At 36.3% G+C, this 21119-nt stretch overlaps 1 protein-coding gene across 1 annotated transcript in view; it reads right to left on the bottom strand.

The window, feature by feature from the left end:
* The window catches only part of COL25A1 (collagen type XXV alpha 1 chain), a 461910-nt gene that overhangs the window by 203413 nt on the left and 237378 nt on the right, over positions 1-21119 (bottom strand). The window contains exons 3-4 of the mRNA XM_081812014.1: positions 14590-14634; positions 12563-12570 (exon numbers count right to left, since the gene is read on the bottom strand). Of these exons, the coding sequence (XP_081668140.1) occupies positions 12563-12570; positions 14590-14634 (53 nt within the window). The remainder of the gene's footprint in view (positions 1-12562; positions 12571-14589; positions 14635-21119) is intronic.

The raw sequence follows: 21119 nt of genomic DNA, 5'->3' as shown, positions 1-21119 counted from the left end.
ATTCGGGGTGCCTGCAGAGAACTCTGTAATCCACTCTTTCCATTTTCACTCTCACCTGTAAAAAAGCCTGAAACTGTATGCCAATTGGTTGCTAATAACGTGCTCTGGAAGGGAGCAAGTTGAAATTGTTCCCAAAACTGCAAATCAAGAGACAAAGTATGTGTGTCTACTACTGCTGAACAAAATTATATATCAGAAAAAAAGACTGTGTCTGCAGTACAGGACTAAAGTATGCTTTCATGTGTCCTATAAAATCCAAAGCTCTGGGCAGCACAAAGCTCTGGAGTGCTTATATTTCTACTCCCAGAAGAATATCCTAACATAGATGTAGCTAACGGAAGCCTCCAAAAGGAAGTTTGTGATATGAAATTTAAAATAATTGTTTTTTAAATTTGTAGTTTCCAGATTGAGTTTCTACTGTGCCTGCCAAACATTCTCCTTCTTTTTCTGTGGGTTAGCTACACAAATATGGATTTCATTTGTTTATCGAGAAAAGGAAGTGGTGATTCAGCCACTTTGTATAGATGCCCTAGTGTTACTGTTTCTGTTCTTCCACTGGACACTGTAAGAGGTGACAGGTCAAAAGCTAAAAGGAAGGGAGAGCACAGTGGGGCGGTGATTAGGAAGAGCGAGTTCCTTGCATCTCTGGCTTGGTCTGCAGCCTAGGCTGCCTCCCTCAGACCTTCTGACTCACCTCAGTGCCTGGCCAACCCCTGCTGATCCATTTTTGTCCTTTTCCTCAGTCTGGATGGGCTCTCAGCAGCAGAAAAGCTATTACCAAATACTCTCTCTTTTACTCTCATTAGGTTCCAAGTGCCAGTCTTCCAGGAATCTTTCATCCTCACATGTGTCAAGTAGGAGAGACTCTCTTCTTGTCTTTCTCTAAAAAGTTTGTGGATCTGTATTTATTTGCTACAGGAACATCAAATATAAACATTCCAAAGCTTAGTGGTGTCCACATGCCACTTATGAGCCATGTGTCACAAGTATGTCACTCCCTTTCTCTGAGCCCCACTTTGAGCTGGTAAGTAAAACAGAGCAATGCTAGCAGTCCTGTCTACTTCACAGGGTTGTAGCATCAAATGATCTACATGAAAGGGCTTTTGATCACTAACTTCCAATTAAATGTATTACATAATAATTAGCCAAGAATGCTTGCAAATGAAGGATGCATATATATTTACACATCACAGGCAAAGTTAAAAGGCTATGCATATGGAATATGAAAGCTGAATCAACTAAAGGGACAAAGAGGAAGGAGGAAGGATTTACAGAGAAGGGAGAAGACAGAAATAAAGGACAAGTATGAAGGTAAACTGCATATTCAGCAGGGATCTGAAGAAGTATGGCTTGAAGAGGTGCTTATTTGAAAACATCACTCTGATGATTAATTTTGTGTCAGTGTAGCTAGCCTATGGTGCCTGGTTGTTTGGTCAAACCCTAGTCTAGATGTTGCTGTGAAGTTATTTTATAGATATGATTGACACAATCAATTGACTTTAAGTTAAGCAAGTAGTCCTTAATTATATGGGTGGGCTTTGTCCAATCATCTGAGGGCCTTAAGAGCAAAAACTGGGGCTTCCCAGAGAAGAAGTAATTTTGCCTCAAGACTGTAACATAGAAACTCTGTCTCAGTTTCCAGTCTGCTGGCCTGCCCAAAGATTTCAGACTTACCAGGTCCTACAATTATGTGGCCAATTCCCTAAAATAAATCTGTCTGATAGATATTCTATTGGTTCTGTTTCTCTGGAGAACCTTGAGAATCACCAAAGCCATTTTTATTGGAAAACGCAGTGGATTCTTTTCAGCCTTTATCTTGTTTGCCATTTTGCTGGAGCATCACTCTAGCCATGCCAGCAATACAGAGTAGAGAGAGTATAGCCCCAAGTGAATGATCATTTTTGGTCACAATAAGAAGAGTTTGGTATCTTCTAAAATCTTAACTACCTCCATTTAGATATCATACCAATAACTCAAACTCAAAATACTCAACATTGACATCTTTTTCCTCCATAAAATGTTCCATTTTTGAGCTGCTGCTCCCACGGTGTCCTATTCTGTCTCCACTGCAGAATCATCCTTCACTTTTCCTCTGGTTCACGCCTCATATTCATTCTATAAATCCTATAACTCTTCTTTGGTAACTTCTCTCAGATGAAGCCCATCTTAGATTTTCTTCATGTTTCCTCCAGTAGCTACCCTGCAAATTACTCTCAGATCAATCACTCTAAATAAGCTTTCATTTATTGCTTACCAACTGCCTATAGCTTTTTCTATTAAAATTGAAAACCCATATACTGCTAAGTCTGGCATTCAAGGCTCTCCGTGTGGAATCCTGACCAGTCCTTCCAGAATAACCTCTACTACTTCTATCAAGAGCCATCTACTCTAGACACCTTTGCCTCTCCAATGGCTCATTACCACCTCTTAGGTCACCTTCTCTTTCTTCACCAATCCAATTATTTCCCATCTTTCAAGTCTCAGCTCAAGTTCCAATTTTCCTAGCCATTCATATGCTTAATAGAATTTCTTCATTCAGAACTAGTGCTGTGACTATCTGGCTCATTCATTTGGCATTTAAGTATAAAGTGACTTGTATGGTTAATAAATAGTAAACAGAGGTGAAGACTAGTCTCTTCAACCAAATTAGAAGCTGTCTGAGACAGGGACTATATTTTTATTTTTATTTTTTGTTTGTTTGTTTTTTTAAGATATCTTTTATTTTTTTATTATGTTATATTAATCACCATACATTACATCATTAGTTTTTAATGTAGTGTTCCATGATTCATTGTTTGACTATATTTTTAAATAATTTAAGGAACAAAAGAAGGATAGGAGGGATGGAGGGAGAAACTAAATGAGAGACCTTCCTTTGTACCCATAGCTGTGAGTTACAACTTGGCACTGCATGTATCTTCCATCCAAATGCTATATTTCCCATTGTGGGAATAATCAAAAGAGACATTTTAATAACATGTGCTGTCCCGAGGATACATGAGTTTTCCATTTGTGGTTGATTTGTATTATACCCATTTTACCCCCCTGGGAAAAATGGCTGATAGGTATAGACCATAGTCAGGGAACAAAGTGATGTTAATTAATGTGCTTGCGGATGCCCTGAAAAGCAGCACCAAGGCTTTTTGTATTGGTAAACACAGTGCACACTTTTCAGTCTTCATCCTATTTGCCAGTTTGCAGTATCTAACACTGTATACCACTCTCTTCATTTTAAGACTTTTCCCTTTTCTCCCTTGACTGTAGTATGTACTGATTCTCCCTCCATCTCCTTAAGCACTCTGTCTCAGTGTTCTTTAAGGGCTCCAATTTTTCCACCTATTTCTTAAATGACTAACTCTAAAGGAGAGTGGGGGAGGGTCTCATCTTCACGAGCTGAATAGCCTGATAACGTCAATCACTTCAACAACCAGCTATATTTTCCTACAACCACTTCATTATTCCTAAAGCTCTCACTCCAGCTCAAACCTCTCCCCTGAGTGGAATAACAACATAGCCAACTGGCTACTGGATGCTTCCATCTGGATGTCCCATATGCATCTATAACTCTCCATCAGACCAAACCTCCTCTGCCTTCTTTATTCCCTGTCCCAGTGGCCTGCACTATTATTGCCCAGAGCAAGACCTGCGAATCACCCCCACTTCTCTCTCCTCCTCACCCCTACATCTAGTCATAATTTCTGCCATTTCTACCTCATTAATAGCACCTGAATCTATCCCAATTTCTACTTCTCTCCAGGCCATTATATTTCTCACCTAAATAACTGCAACAGTACCTTAATCATCTCTCACTTCCCTTTTGTCCCCTTGTCCTTTAGCAAGAATGAACTTCCTAAAATCTTCATCTGACCATGCCTCCCTACTTCTTAAATCCTTCAGACTTTGTATACTCTCAGGGTAATGACTTAGCATGGCCTGCATGGTCCTTCACAGCCTTATCCACTCCAATCTCTGTTCTCTTGATTTATGGCCCTGAATTTACATTTCAACCTGTTTAAAATGCAGCGTCCCCCAAATGCCATTCTGTCTTGTGCCTCAAAGTCTTTGAAAATGCTAGCCTCCCTGAAAACATTGCATTACTTAAATTTTTCACGTCAACAACTCCTTGACTTATCATAGATCCAGAGGTATCCCTGATCCCCTCCCTACCCAAATCTGGGTTATTTACCCCTCTATTTTTCTCCTATTGTACCTGGACATAACCGGAGCATACTTCTTCTCACATAATATTGCTATTTTTTTTTTGTTTTGTTTCCACTAGACTCTTAAGTTCCTTGAAGACTGTACCTTATCTTGTTATTTTATCACCACCATATCTAGCAGAGGGCATGGCATATATTAGGTACTCAATATGAGTTTGATGAATGAATCAGTGATAAACAGCACTATATTTTAAACAACTGTATTAGCTAATTATTAATAACCCTTTAAAGTATCTCCTGACTCTATATCCTGATTCCATCCTTTATTCATTTCCTTGACCATAAAGAAATACTTTCTAATAAAAAATTCTGCATAGATAAAAGCTAGAGGTGTATATGTGTTTCTGAGACTGAAATTATTAGCAAGTAAGAAAATAAGAAAAAGCTTTATTTTATTTAACCCTAAGCAAATCTCAAGAAAGCATGGGGGGACCTGTGGAAAAAAAAAGGCATTAAAAATAGCATTCATAATGATTTTTTAAAAATCGTATGAACATTTAGGTAACCTCAGACACTTTAGATTCACGACTTGGTGTCTTTTAATTTCACCAAAGCAAGAACTAAAGTTCGTTGGACATCTAGATAAGGGAATTCTTTCTATATTATAGTCTAGGACTCTATTCAAATCAAACAGGTCACTTAGTCAACTGAGGCCAAATGTAGGCCATCTTCATGATGTCCACATAATCAGAAATTAAGCAGGAGCCACCGTTTTTTAAGAGGAAATCATAGCATTTTAAATAACTAGTTTGGAAGAACGGGGACATTGAGGACTTCTCTGTAATCACATGCTCCACAAAGATTATTGAGTGTATAGACATTCACGAGGAAACAATGAGGTACCCTTCAATCACTTGTTTGACCTTGTTCAAAGTGCTAACATTCAAAATGAGTCCAAACTGCTTTCTAACAGCACTTTATTTTAGAGTAGCTTTCTTGACCAGGGCTAGTTATTGCCCCACAAATCCACGATTGGGGAGGTCATATAACTACCTCCCCAATTTGTCCAAGAAGCTATCTGCAGGCTTGCATAGGCAGACAGTCCTAGGAATTCAGCAACATGAGTATCTGGTTACAAGAAAGTCAAACAGGAAAGAGTGATGTGACACCCCATTTGTGTGTAGACTGGATATTTGAAAGGTTTGCAGGTATCCAATCAGCAACTGACAGCAAAAACTTTAAAAGCAAAAAAAAAGTTGCTTACTTTTTAATAATTCTGACTGTCTTGTGCTACTTGTTCTGTTTTTTATTTTTTAATCTAAAAAGAAACACTCTTTTAGCTCTCTCTTATTTCTTCTACCAAGTATCTTTGGGAGAGAGAAGATCCACATCTAAACTCTCTTTGGTTTTAATCATCTGTTGCCCACCAAAGAGTGACAGTTGCTTACTTTTCAAACCTTCTAAGAGTTGCTTTAAGAACATTAGTCATTTTTTTCACAAAAGTATTACTAAACATTAAGCTTTCACCTGAAACAATTGGGAATATGAAACAAGATAGACAACCAGAATTGTTCCTAGTTGAGGAAGTTACCCTGAACCCAGAATTGTTGTAGACACAAGGTAATGAAGTCACTCAGTGGCATGAGAGACAGTAGAGAGAGGAAAGAAAAAGCCATAACAGAGTCTGATTGTGCTTAAAGATTTTGCAAGTGCTTAAAGTTAAAAAACCCTCATTACCAATGATGTTACGAAGTAACCTGGGCAGAGCTGGGACTCATGACCTGGCATTAATACCCTACTCTTCTTATAAACCAATGCCCAACTTAAAAAAAAATAAATAAAACAAACTTTTCCGTTTTACTTTTTTTTCTGTTCAAGGATTCTAGTGATAATAGGTTTTGTTTTGTTTGTTTTTTTTTAAGATTGTATTTATTTATTTATTTGAGAGAGAGAGTTTGTGTTGGGGGATGAGCAGAGGGGAAGGGAAAGGGAGGGGGAAAGAATCTCAAGCAGACTCCATGCTGAGCTGAGGCTGGATCCCATGACCCTGAGATCATGACCTGAAGCAAAACCAAGAGTTGGACGCTCAACCTACTGAATCACCCAGGTGCTCCATTCTAGTGATAATCATTTTGATGAATATTTTTCTTCTGTAAAATGTTACAATAAGACAGAGGTTACATTATTACCCAAGTGACATACCTATGTACCTCTCTCTGAGGATTTCTGGCTCTTTCTATTCCTTTTTTTTTTTTTTCTTTCTATTTCCTAAGGAATTATTTCCAGACAGGGCAGCAGAGATTGGCTGTTCACTAAATGTGTTTACTTTTCCTTCTGAGCCCACAGCTACATTTCTTGATCTTTCTTGCAGTTATGTGTGAAGATGGAAGTTGACTCTTGCCAAAGCAATGTGGTCAAAGTGATATAAACCATAAAACCCTGTATTTCAAGTGCTGGCCAAAGAAAATCCTTCTATCTAACCTTGCACTCTCTTTCCTTATTTTTCTAATCTGATGGCTGCATATCTATGCTCAGGGTAACCTTAGAACACTCAGATGAAAGATAGCAGTCTCCATCACTCTGGGTCCCTGAAAGATTGTCCCTCATCATGTATAAGAAATAAATGTATATTGTGGTAAACTACTAACATCTAAGGGTCTGTCTGTTATAATAAGTACAGTTATTCTAAAACAGATGGCATCTAGAAATAGACCAGTAGAAAAAATAACGTTGCAAAGAAAAGCATTGTCAATATTTTTGTATGTCTATTTCCCCCTCTCTCCCTCTTTTTAAATTTTAACACCCTTATTTACCTCAACTTGAGGGTCTTTACCCATTATCTTGCCCTTTTCAAGAATTCCAAAGTTCTGCTTGATCTGGCACAAATCCACATAAACAATATGAGAGGGAGCATTGAAATAAATTGCCACTGAGCGCAGTTCCCTCTTCAAACATGGCAGCTTGAATCACTCAAAACAAGACATAAAAAGACACTGGGGAATCTATTCTATGTAAGAATTATAGTTATATCCTCTTTTTCTACCTTTTGTTCCAAGAGACAAACCTGTGTTCAGTGTCCCAAAATGAACTACCCATCTGTGACAGCCTATGGTCATTCTATTATAGCCCTGTCCCCAAACAGCCTTTAGATGCAAACTAATTCTCCAGGCTTGTTTTGTCTGTTTCTTTGGTTTGTTATGGTGACTATATCTGAATTTTATCTAGCCATCCTAGTATATGGTAGTGATTCTGCTTCCTATGAGATAAATGGTTTGCTCCATAAACAATAATGCCCTATTATTACAGAAAAAAAAATAAGCCACTACACATCCAAAAGCATTCTCTTTGAGCCCAAATAGAAATAAAAATATGCTAATAATTAAGCAGGAATATAACAAAGAAGAAATTAAAGGAACATTTGCTGAAATACTCCAAGACAATTTTGTATTTATTTTTCTTCACTCAGAGGCAAAGCTCATTATCACCACACATTAGATGTGAATTAGATGATTTATAAGCTTGTCTTGAGTAACCAGCAGTATGAAAGAGCACATGGAAGATGGGAGATCTACAGATAACTAAGAAAAGCTTAATAGGAACTGCAGATAACAGAGGGTAGGATAAGACACAACAAAGAAGGTATTTGCAAAGAAAGTGGTAAATCTTAAACCTTACTTGCCTGAAAAACATAGAAATATGGGGGGGGGATGGGCTTTGAAGAGAGATAGAGATGGCACGGGTTCAAATTTTGGTTCTGCTTCCTGCTAAATGTGAGTGCTTGGGCAAAATTACTTGACCTGCCCAACCCTCAGTTTCTTAGTCTGTAAAATGGGTATAATAAATCTCTAGTTCACGGTCCTGGTATGAGAATTGGTCTGTAAAGTGACACGTGGTAGGAAGTTTACCATAAACTGTAATTATTAGCGTATCTGGAAAAGATTTACTATTGACTTAAAAGTCATATTGTTTTTTTCAATATGAAGTAAAGATGTCAGAGTTTTTCATCTAAAATTTCCTCAGAGATTTCTTTTCCTAATTCATCTACCACATTGGCAGAAATAGCATTGTAAGCTTAACTTGGCTAAGTCTGCTTCATTCATCTGTCAACAAGATTCTGGACTTCAAATTGAGTTGACAATTGCTGAAGGTAGATGGGACATAACAGGCTGCACAAGAGCATCGTATTTCACACCTCAGAGGGTTCTATGCTACCAACAATAACATCATATCTCTGTCAGTCAAGCACAATTATACAGCTTGATAGACTGATACAAATAAAAAGCCAGTTAAAACGGGTCTCCTGACTCTTTTCTGGCAACAGTTATAGGACTCGTTTGAATCTGCTACCTATGAATATTAGAATAGCATCTCCTTTGGGGACAAAGGACAGAGAAACCACATCCCCTACTGATTCTAAAAAGGGTCCAAAATAGTGCAAAGTTTGCTACATTTGAAAACTTGAAGTCACTTTGTAAATTTAATCTTACTTTTTGCTTCTTATTGAAATATGAATGTATTTTTAAGACATCCAAAATAGAAGGTACAATTTCATGCCATAGGCAATCAGGTAACACAACGGTCAGGCAAATCATTCTAGCAAACATATTCGTGATATCTGAGCTCGGCGATCAAAGCACTTTCATGGATTCCTTTAGAGCACTGTTTTAATACATGTTACCTTTATGAAAAAGAAAATAGAAAAAAGTACCTGATATTCATGTAAAAGTAAATTATGTTATCATAAAATTACTCCATTGTAGCCTTTTATAGTAGGGACTCCTATGGTAAAGATATCTTTTTGTCAAAATGGGTAACTGAGTTACAAGCTGAAGAGATTCTTCCTAAAGGGTAAATTGATATGTGGGATCTAATTTAAGTTGTATTTCAAGCTTTAAATTATAAATGATCTCAATATGCAAGACATAGAAACTGACAGAGAAAAAACACTTTAGCCACACATAATTCTAGTGTAATGCATCCAAGTTTTCCAAAATACATCAAATGAAGATGTAAATGTAAGGTTGCTAAATTAAATTTTATCATTATGTTTTTTTTTTTTAATTTACTTCAGGGTATTATTTCAGAAGGGCAATGAAAAAGGTGACTCTTAGTGGCAAAAGAGATCTGTTACTGTCCCTCAGGTCAATCAATCTTTTATTTGTTTGTTTCATAAGTGCGTGAATGCTGTTTTTTACACTACTGAGCACATTTCACAACAAGTGAAAATGAATGACAAGAAAATACACACCAGGACACCAGGTTACACTTCATAATCTTTCTGTACATGCGAAGCCATGGGACCACGGAAGCTCATGGCTAGAAGGAGCTGGAGGAATTTACTTTTGCCAAGGATTCTGGCACAGACTCTGTGCCACGGATTGCTCACCAAAAGCAAGACCATGGAACTTCTCAGACTACCTTTGTGCTTTACACTGAATTTACAGGATGGAGGCAAGGGCAACTGCCATTAAAATGGCAGCATAAGCTTTGATATTTCATCCAATTTCTTATTTATGAAGATAGTTAAATATACTTTTTTAAAATACAAAATTAGAAAAATAAAATTTCTCTAAAAATAAAATTACAGAAACTTAAGATTTCAGTTCATGGAAAAGAAATGGAAGGGGAAAATACACATAAAATTAAATGATGCTAAAACCTGGATGAGTATGGTCACTTCAAATTATAATTGTCAATAATTAGATATTATACCTCAATAAATGTATCATTGGTAAACCTATTTAATCATAATAATGCCACCGCTCATTTATTTTTATTCAGATGCAAGAAATATAATGGAAATATTTTATAACTCTAAAGTTAAATTTGATAAAAGGCAAATACTTCTTGAAAATCATATATAAGGGTTTAGAAATTAAAGGCTCAAGAGGATTTCATTGTAAGGTATTTCACCCATAAGGGTTCCCATGATATGGGGTCCCAAGTACTATAAGACTCCATTGTATTAGAAAAGGTAACATGATCAATACATATTTTTCCTCTTTTTCACAATCAATGGTTCTTCATCTTTCCAAATGTGAGTGACTTCAATTATTTTTTAGTCAGTATTATTAAACTCATTTTTATTAAGTTATTTATTTATTATTAAATTATTAAAAATTATTAAATTATAAACTCAATTATTATTAAAACTCATAATTATACCTCATTTCTTGGATTTGATGCAGTTTGCTAAACACATTATAACTTCTTCAAAACGTTGTCGAGATGGGACAGTATGAATGCTCATTTTATAGATTAGCTGCTTTACATTTTTTAGACATGTTTTTATTATATATAATTACTTATATCAAGGAATATGATTTGACCATAGCCTGACAAACCTGTGTGACAATGATCCATGTTGTAACACATTCATAAATCATAAGGGATAGAGATAGTGTGGTAAGTGGAAAGGGTTTAAAATCAGACACATCTAAATAATTCCAACTTTGTAAACCCTCTCTAGAGGTGCAACTATTGATAATTAACCTCTATGAGTCTTTTCCTCACTGAGCAATGGGAATGTTAACACTAGGATTTATGTGAGACAAAATGAAAGTATGTGTGTGAAGTGCCTAGAATATTACTTGCCGTACAGACATATGTCATTATATTACATTTCACATTATTGGGCTTCACAGCTATCGTGGGTTTTTTTTCATTACAAATTGAATGTTTGTGGCAATCCTGCATCAAGCAAGTCCATAGGAACCACTTGTCTAACACACCATTTGCTCACTTTGTGTCTCTGTGTCACATTTTGGTAATTCTCACAATATTTCAAACTTTTTCATTATTATTATATCTGTTATGGATCTGTGATCAGTGATTATGACTCACTGAAATCTCAGATGATGGTTAGCATTTTTAGCAATAATGTATTTTTTAATTAAGGCATGTACCTTTTGTTTTGTTTTATTTTGTTTTTGGAGATAACACATTACACACTTAAGAGACTACAGTATAATGTAAACATAACTTTTATAAGCATTGTGTTATTCGCTTTATTGCAGTAGTCTGGAACCGAACCCATAATATCTCCCAGGTATGCCTGTACTCAGGGCTTAAACATATTAGTTCTATTTTCTTTTTATAGAATAAGAAAGGAAAGAACAATTAAATCTTTAGTGGAGAACCTGGACTAATAGATGGCCCCAAGAAAGGAGGGGCTGTGTGGCTGCTGAAACTTCTGAAGGACCAAAGAGGAAATACTAGAACCCGGACTGTCACCATATGGCAGAAGCAAGATTTAACTACCTCTTGGCATGTCTAATACTTACACCCACCAACAAAAGCCTGGAACACTCTATACTGGCTGTAATTTCCAGAGTTTCCTCTGGATAGTAATGGCTTGCTTCTAGTTTTAAAGACAGAGGCTTACATATGAAGCCAAAGAATAAGGCTCCTAGACCTGGGCCATGCCATCTGCCTAGCATTAAGCCGGAGCTGAAAGTCAGTTACAGAAGCAAAGTCACTTCCAACATGATTTATGTTCCACCCTTGAACGTGGCAGGAAGACTGCAAAAGATATTTGGAAGCCAATGCTTCCTCTGAATAAAGTAAACGAGTATATGCTAAGCCCCTCTCCCCAGACCATGCTGGCCTGTTAGATAAGTTGCCAATGTGGAGTGTTTGAACCCTGGAGCAAACTGGCTATTCGGGATGAGAAAATATCTCAATGTCAATGATCATTGCTACCGTAAACGTACAGTGGACAATGCAAACACTGGAGTCAGACAACAGATATCCAGGATATTATTACTCAAAAACACATCTAGCTCAAAGCTGACAAGATAATCTGTTCCTGTGAGTGCAAAGCAGGCTGGAATGCTGCAGCTCTGACCTACTCAAGGAAAGAAAAAAGAAAGTGCAACTCTCCAAGGGCTCCATCTCATGTTCTTTATGCAGGCAAACTCCAACGGACTTCAAAGGGAGCGTTGCCTAAGGAGGGAGTACCGGACCAAGCCCATGGGGGGTATCATTTCCATGATCATGTTGCCATCTACATTTGGTGGACTGGCAAATGCAAATATTTCAGATACAAGTTTAAACAGATGAAAAAAGAAGTGCGAAATAGCTTGGGGATTTGCTTGCAAGAGAAACCTCAGAATTCCAGGAAAAGATTTAATATCAGGAGCTTCGTAAGTTATTCCAAAAGTCCCAGGAGAGCGGTTCATGATAGTATTAAAAATAAAGTTTTTTTTTAATTGACACGTTTTGCACTTCAACATATCCAAAATAGTGTACCAGAAAAATAATTTCCCAACGTTAAATACTCTTCAAAGGTCAGTAACATTTTTCTAATTGAAATATAGACTATATTTTGATGCCTTAACAAAGTTTTAACATACGTGATCCCAGTTAAGGTACAAGAGCCCAAATGCAACAAAAATACTTACGGGAGGACCTGTGGGGTTGGGGTGGGGTGGAGAGAATAAGAGAAAGGGGGAGATGAATTAGTGAAGATGCAAAATATTAAGATTAAATATAAGATGAAAGCATTGTCATAATCATCAGCAAAATACAAGATGATGAAGTCATCTAGAATTCAATGAATCCTAATCTTTTTTTTTAGTTCATGGACAACTTTGATACCATATCAGAAAAGTGCATTTACATCTATCTGCACACAAAATTTTACATAAAATTTTGGAAAATGTTCAGATTCCCTGAGGCCTGTCTATGAATTACTGAGAGGTTCATTTTAAGATGGCCTATTTATACTTAAAAATTTAGATAAAATATGAATCAGGAGGATCTTTGGTCGTTTATGATAGCCCAGTTAGACAGAATTGACATATAACTTTCTTGAGTTTCGTAAAATGGTTAAATGAGAAATGTACCCATTATTTGTTCTAAGAATGTTTTTTCATTCAGTAGCATTGTCAATATATAAAAGACTAAACCCTGATATTTATATTTCTTTAAAACTTTGTATTCTCATCAAAACACAGGAAAAGTCTAGAAAATTTCAATATATCCACACTGTACACTCAATTAAAACACAAGTTTTTAGTAGCTAATAAGTTAGGAACTGACTTTTTAATTTTTCTATAAAACTGCACATCAGTACAAAATTTTTACTTTTTTTCCCTCAATCCTTTGTATTTCTTTTGACAAAGATCAATTCACTGATTATTTGATCCCACTAATGTTTCATTATTTCATATTCCTTAAAACACATTTATAAACCATCCTCTAATATAAAACTTTGTAAGGTGAAAGGGATACTTATAGAAGTATCCAATTACTTAGATTAAATGAGGTTTATGGATAACTTTTAAGAACACTCTTAAAGGAATTAAGCAAGTATACTGCCCAAATTACCGAATTTTCATAAATTCCTTTTACTTCGACATCTTTTTTTTTTTGAAAAAGGAAATGAGACAAAAAAGCAAAAACACAACAAATCAATCTGCTGCTCTTTTTGGTAGGTTAGTATTTCTACTACTTCAACACTTAGAAATTGGTTGTTTTTAACACTGATAAATACTTATTAAAAAATACTGGAAAAGAGCATTTCTTAGTACACTAGAATGAAATCTTAAATTACCTTTCAAAGTGAAGAAAAAAACTCAAATAAAAAAAATTTTTTTGAAACCAAATATCCAAATGAGTGTGTGCACTTACTGTCTTGCTTGTTTTATAAAGTCTAAGACTCCAAAAATGTAAATGACCATGTGAAGTCTTATCAGGCCATCAGTTCTTCCTTGCAAGGTAAGAGGAAGATACATATAGAGATTCGGCCTGAAAGCAAAAACTCACTGAAGTGGGCATCAGGACAATTGGTCCTGTTTCAAATTCTGCTCATAAAATATTGCGTAGCCTTGGCCGAATCACCTGACTGCTCTGGGGCCTCCATTTCCTCAACTACAAAATGAAAATGCTGGATTGATTACTCAGGCTGCTGTCACCACTAAAATTCTAGGGTTATACAAGAGGAATAAAAATTCCAAATTTTGAAATGAATGAGAGTAAAAGCATGACAAAATTGTACCAGTTGGATAAAATAACAATAAAGGTTTCCAAGACATGTGCCCCAGTGTCCCAAAGCAGATGTTTTCATAAAGATCCTGCATTTGCTATCTGTGGAGACAGAAGCACGGCTGTATCGCCCCACTGCGTGCAGCTAGGAAACCCTCCACTGCACGCAGAAAGGACAAACTTAACCTGACACAGTAAGTAACCCAAAATTGGGTGCCAGTGGTTATCAAACATAACAAATCAACAGTATTTTCCAAACTCCTACCTACAGTTTGATGGAAATAAGAAGATTAAAAAAAATTCTAGGTCTAGCAGAGGCAACTTAAACACACAAGCTTACGCGCAACCTCCAGCAAGACAATATAATCATTAATTAGGAGGAACAGATGCAGGAATCTAACCAAAACATTAATGACAAGGAGCAGCTGAAAGAGAGACTTACCAGATTCTCCTCTTCGGCCCCTCTTACCTCGTTTCCCTGGAGGGCCTAAAATACAAAGAATAATTTTTTAAACATGGTTTAATATTTTGTTTCCTGTTCCAAAATGGCTAGTAAATAATTTCTACGTATTTTATCACTGTTTTTAACAACTTCAGGAAAGGGACCAGATATTTGTAAAGGCCAGCATTATCCTACCAGCATAACTCTTAAGCCTCATTTAATTATAAAACCTACGCCAAATGTCTAATCATCTAGCATTACTTAAGAATGCTAAACATTTAGAATTTTTATTCATCCTGCCTGGATAACATCAATAAAGAAAGACTTTAATTGCAAATTGGTGGTGTTGAGATTTCATGTTTCTTAGGAAAATTTTTTTCTAAATGTTGCAGTATATTAATAATTAAAAGCACTAAGTACAAATGACTATAGTTTCTCTTCAGTCAGCCATTGTGATGCCCTTAAAAATATTTAGTTGGCAATTAATTAAATGTACATATTCACAATGGAAATAATCCTTACAATATTTCTATTTTATCAAATATGAATTTTCATATATTGGAATTTCTCTAATTGAGAACCAGCTGAGTTAAAATCATACTCTTTTAATTGGAAAGTGCTTAGGTACTAACAATAGGTCTCATTTTTCTAGGGAGCTGGCTCATTATTGTCAGTCAGTAAATATTTAATCTTTATGATGATCCCACTTTGAAAGTGGAAGAAAAAACTTTTTTTTCCCAGTGAACTGCCTATAAAGACCACCAAGCTAGTATGTATCAGACTTAACACAGGATTCTAGACATTCATGGCTTTCAAGCCATTATTCTCAATTTTATAATTTCTGCCCTCATTTCTTTGAGTAGGAATAGTTCCCACTGAATTATGGTTCAGGCAAATAGAAGAGCATAATTAGCCCACAATGAGAATTAAGGTCTTATAACATTTGCTGGAAGAAAGAGGCCAAGGAAAACGCAGACCCTCCTGGCTTTAAAGAATGAGCTTCTAAGTTGGACTGATGACTTCCAAACTCTAGAAAGTTCAAGACACAAGCAGCACAGGCCTTAGCAGCCAGCCGGGTCTCGACATGATCCTGAGCTACCAACTTCCACATGGAAACACTATCATGAGAATAGAAACATCAGTGGGCCAGTTAGTTTCCCCTCAAGCCTTTACACAGAATAAGTGTGGCCATCTGTGTTTTATAAGAGATTAAAAACAATCAAGCAATAAAATTGACTGAAAATGTTAGGAGAAGAATTTTTGCAGCAGAGTCCAAAATTGTCATTCAAAATTTCAGATTTCTCTCTGTATTCTGGAATAAAGATAAATTTCCTTCTTTCTTTCTTTCTCTCTTTCTTTCTTTCTTTCTTTCTTTCCTTCCTTCCTTCCTTCCTTCCTTCCTTCCTTCCTTCTTTCTTTCTTTCTTTCTTTCTTTCCTTCCTTCCTTCCTTCCTTCCTTCCTTCCTTCCTTCTTTCTTTCTTTCTTTCTTTCTTTCTTTCTTTCTTTCTTTCTTTCTTTCTTTCTTTTTGAATAAAGAAAAATTTCTTGGATCCTATTCAGGATATTCTTGGCCAAACTGAGAGCAGAAGGAGAATCACATAAACAGGTAAATAAACTCAGTAGGACCCTAATAGGTATGAAAGACATACTTATTTACACACACACACACTCAAACACACATGCACAGAAATATATTGACATATTCTGATATATACAATGTCCTTAAGATTAGGAATCATATTTTCTTTTTTAAACAAAATCACTTAAACTAAGAAGTAGTTAGCAACAACTATATACTTATGATGTCTGTGGTCTGCATAGTAGGGGATATAGGCTATGTATAAGATGTATATCTGCCCTGAAGAGGCAAAGAAGTTGAAAAGATTCAAATAATACATACGAAAAATGCATTAGTACCATGTTGTAGGCACCATGAGTTTAGGTTCTGACTTGTTCTTTCTACTCAAAACATAAGGTCAATTATAAAAAGAGAAAGAAAGAAAAAGTTTTTAGAATAATTTGTATTCAAAAAAGAAATGGGCATGTCCACAGGCTAGAAATGGACCAGAAATGCAAAGTGGAAAGCAGGGATAAAGCCATGAGCCTGCTGGGCTCCAGTTCTAGACATAGGAATGATGGCCACAAGTACTATTTCTGGAGAATAAATACTCAAGAGTTCTCTAACCAGAGTCAGTGGCTTAGAAATGCTGAAGACTAGCTGAAAAAAACCCAGGTCTCTGGCTTAAAGGCTGAAGAATACAGATATAATCTCTCAATCAGAAAATGAAGTAAGCATCTGCTGGTTGGATGCCTAACTCTATGATATCTACAACATAAATCTGCGACAGAAGTCCAGAAATGCTAGTTTAGGACCAATCTGGTCTAGAAGGCTGAGGATGTCAGGTAAAGACAAATATAAAAGGGCTAGATAAGAAAGGGTGAGCGCAGAGAAGAGAAAGGCATTCATAGTGAGAAACTATAGCGAAAGAAAGAAAATACCTCCTTCTCATAATGGGTACACAAAACAAAAATTCCAAAACATATGAAGAAATCTAAGGCTGAGAAAGGCAGTACTCAACAATAGGATCATGAATTCATTCCAGGTAAAATTAATTTTTAAAAAGCATCAGACTGGGGCGCCTGGGTGGCTTAGTCCATTAAGCGTCCGACTCTTGTTTTCAGTTCAGATCATCAGGTCATGATCTCAGGGTCATGGGATTGAGCCCCAAGTCCTGGACTCCACTCTCAATGCAAATCTGCTTGGGATTCTTTCCTCTCCCTTTGCCCCTCACCCTGCATGCATGCACACACACTCTTTCTCTCTCTCTCAAATAAACAAATAAATAAAATCTTAAAAAAAAAATCAGACACGGGCCCCTGGGTGGCTCAGTCGTTGGGTGTCTGCCTTCGGCTCAGGTCATGATCTCAGGGCCCTGGGATCGAGCCCCGTGTCAGGCTCCCTGTTTGGTGGGAAGCCTGCTTCTCCCTCTCCCACTCCCCCTGCTTGTGTTCCCTCTCTCGCTGTCTCTCTCTCTCTGTCAAAAAATAGATAAAATCTTAAAAAAAAAAATCAGACAAAAGTTGATATGTTAATTATACTTTAAGAGGTAAATGAAGAAGTAACATCCATCAAAGAGCAAGGGATTTTAAAGATAAATAAGAAAAAAAATGTATTTGAAAGAACCCTTTAGAAACCTTGAAGATAATAAAAAGAAAAATAGTCATTGAAATTAAAAAAAAAAAAAAAGAACAAACCATTCAAATGCTAGCCTGGATATGGTTGAAGACAGAATTGATGTAGAAGGTGCAGAATGCAGCCCAGAGACAAATCCAATATTGATTATCTATCTATCTATCTATCCATCTATCTATCATCTATTACCTATTCTGCTCTGAATGTTTGTGTGCTCCCAAAGTTCATATATTGATGAATTCTAACTCCCAAAAATGATGGTATCAGGACATGGGGCCTTTGGGAGGCAATTAATTCATGATGCTGGGGCCCTCACGAATGGGATTATTACCTTATAAAAGAGACCCACATAGACCCCTAGCCCTTTCCCTAGCCCTTTCCACTCTGTAAGGATAGAGTGAGAAGACACCAGCTATGAACCAGGAAGAGAGCTCTCACCAGAAGGTGACCATGCTACCACCTTCATTTTAGACTTCTCAGCCTCCAGAACTGTGAGAAATACATTTATGCTATTTATAAACCACCCAGTCTCTGGTATTTTGTTATAGCAGCCCAAATGGACTAAGACATAGACATATCTATTTAGATATCTATTTACCTACCTATCTACCTACCTATTTATTTGTGTCAAGAAGCAAAATGTTACTTATATCAATAAGAGAACCCAAAAGAATTGATAGAGAAGCCCTTGTTTAAGAGATAATAGATGAGAATTTTCCAGAATATAGGAGTCCTGAGGTTGAACTTATACCCCAAGTGGCAATAAAAAATAATAATAATAAGTAAATAAATAAATCACACTTAAATTTAATAATGTTCAAGAATAATGAGAAAATGTTAATAACTACCAGAGGGAAAATTACACTGGAAGGTACTTAGATTGCCTGCTGTCCCACCCATAGAAAAGATGTCAGAAGAGCTTAGTCCTGATTTTTATAATAAATTTCAGAAATCTCTAGTTATTATTTGTTTATTGGAATTAGTTTCTCATTTTCCCCTGAAGAATGTTCCTTTTAAACAGTAGAATTTATCAATAAAAATAAATCGCATTAATGTTTAAAACTAGCTTGAAATAAACTATAAAAATAATTTAAAAGATTTTAAATTATGAAAAGGTGATTGAAAAAAACAATGATATCTTTTGAAGAAATCAAGAAACAAAGAATATTTCTGAACATGTCTGTCTTAAATATTTAGTCAGAGGGTTAAAGAAATAAACCAGCGGCGCCTGGGTTGGCTCAGTCAGTTGAGCATCCGACTCTTGATTTCAGCTCAGGTCATGATCTCAGAGTCTTGAGATCAAGCTCCACACTGGGTTCTGCGCTTAGCAGGGAGTCTGCTTGAAGATTCCCTCTCACCCTCTCCCTCTGCCCCTCCCCCCATTTGTGTGCACACTCTCTCCTTCTCTCTCTCTAAAATAAATAAATAAATCTTAAAAATATATATACCAAATGCTGTGGGAAATACATCTGTTCTATTGAGAATTGAGACAGAATAGAATCTAAGTAAATGGAAAAGATATTTGGCAAAACATACCTATTGAAAGTCAAAGGTTTTACAAAGAATTTCATAATATGTGAGAGAGAAAATGAAGCTAAACTAAGTTATGATAAAGTGAGAATCTAAACTCTATGGGATTTACAAAGAAAATACTAGATTTGAGAAGAGTATGTTACAGTTACTATAAGAAACAGAAGACTGGAGTGAGCATTATACTAGGCTGAGTGAACTAATAAATTATATAAACTCTCAGAAAGACATAGATACAGATCTTGCTTAAAAGAGAATAAATAGAAATTTTGAAAAAGTCTACTGTGCAAATGTATGGTGATTAACATAACATAATAAAATAAAAATTAAAAAAAGTCTACTGTGCAGGTAAGACAATTTGATATTGCTTGTGAATTCAAGGATAAAAATAATTTTTAAAAATGATTGGATGGGGTGAATTTAACAATAGACAGCTGGCAGATCACTAGAGTGAGAAAATGAAAGATCAGAAAAGACAAATGATAGATGTTTCCCAGACAAAACTGATGTTAATAATAGTGGAGAAAGATAGTGACCATTTCCATTCCAAACTGAGAGATGAAGTGTTGGCCAGGCATGAGCTCTAAGAACAAATACAGAAGCTAAAACCTCACTCTTATTCACTGAATTTGGCCAGATCCTTAAAGCAGAAATTCTCAGTGAATTCTATCAGCAGAAAGCCATGAGTCTGCAAAAGAAACTGGTTCAAGAATATGAATGGGAAGCTATCAACAACAGAGGAAGTGAAAATTTACAAGCAGAGAATTCATGAAATGAAGAATGAGTTGTGGAAAACAGAGGGAGGACATAAAACCAGATTGCTCTTTATAATAAGAAAATTCATGACAATCGGTACTGTTCATGTTTCAGAGTTGTTGCTTGAAAGACAATGCAAACTGTCAGCCTGAGATAAACATTAATAACAATTAGCCATGATGGTAATGCTTTAAAGACCTGTGTCAACAAACCCAACTTGAGACAGATCCGGGTCATCAAATCACATCAAAGCAAGGTGTCTTAAGCCAAGCCAATTCTTTTGGCCCCAAACTAATATTGCTGGAGCACTCTACTCCTTACTAATGGCATACCCACCTGTCACAAGGCTCTTTTCCAAGGTGAAATATGTGCCAAGAAGTAAATATATGCTTATATATGGGCCTTCCCATGGTCTTGGGGATGAGTGGTTATGGCATATGTCTGGAATACCCTTATCTAGTTTATCAGATAAATTACCAAAACCTGTCAATTGTACTCCTATTACTTGAATCTATTCACTCTTCTCCACTCCTACTAGTATGTCATGGCTGAGCTTAAACATAACCTTTCTGGGTACTCAGAGATTTTTTACTAGGATTTTACTTGTCTTTTTTTTTATTATTATTATGTTATGTTAATCACCATACATTACATCATTAGTTTTTGATGTAGTGATCCATGATTCATTGCGTATAACACCCAGTGCTCCATTCAGTACATGCCCTCTTTAATACCCATCACCAGGTTAACCCATCCCCCCACCCCTCTCCCCTCTAGAACCCTCAGTTTGTTTCTCAGAGTCCATAGTCTCTCATGGTTCGTCTCCCCTCCGATTTCGCCCCCTTCATTTTTCCCTTCCTACTATCATCTTCTTTTTTTTAACATATAATGTATTATTTGTTTCAGAGGTACAGGTCTGTGATTCAACAGTCTTACACAATTCACGGTGCTCACCATAACACATACCCTCCCCAATGTCCATCACCCAGCCACACCATCCCTCCCACCCCCCACCACTCCAGCAACCCTCAATTTGTTTCCTGAGATTAA

The sequence above is a fragment of the Leptonychotes weddellii genome, chromosome 2, assembly GCF_054177405.1.
Source record: "Leptonychotes weddellii isolate Sample4059 chromosome 2, ASM5417740v2, whole genome shotgun sequence".
Taxonomy (NCBI): domain Eukaryota; kingdom Metazoa; phylum Chordata; class Mammalia; order Carnivora; family Phocidae; genus Leptonychotes; species Leptonychotes weddellii.
This window is presented reverse-complemented; position numbering and strand designations above follow the sequence as displayed.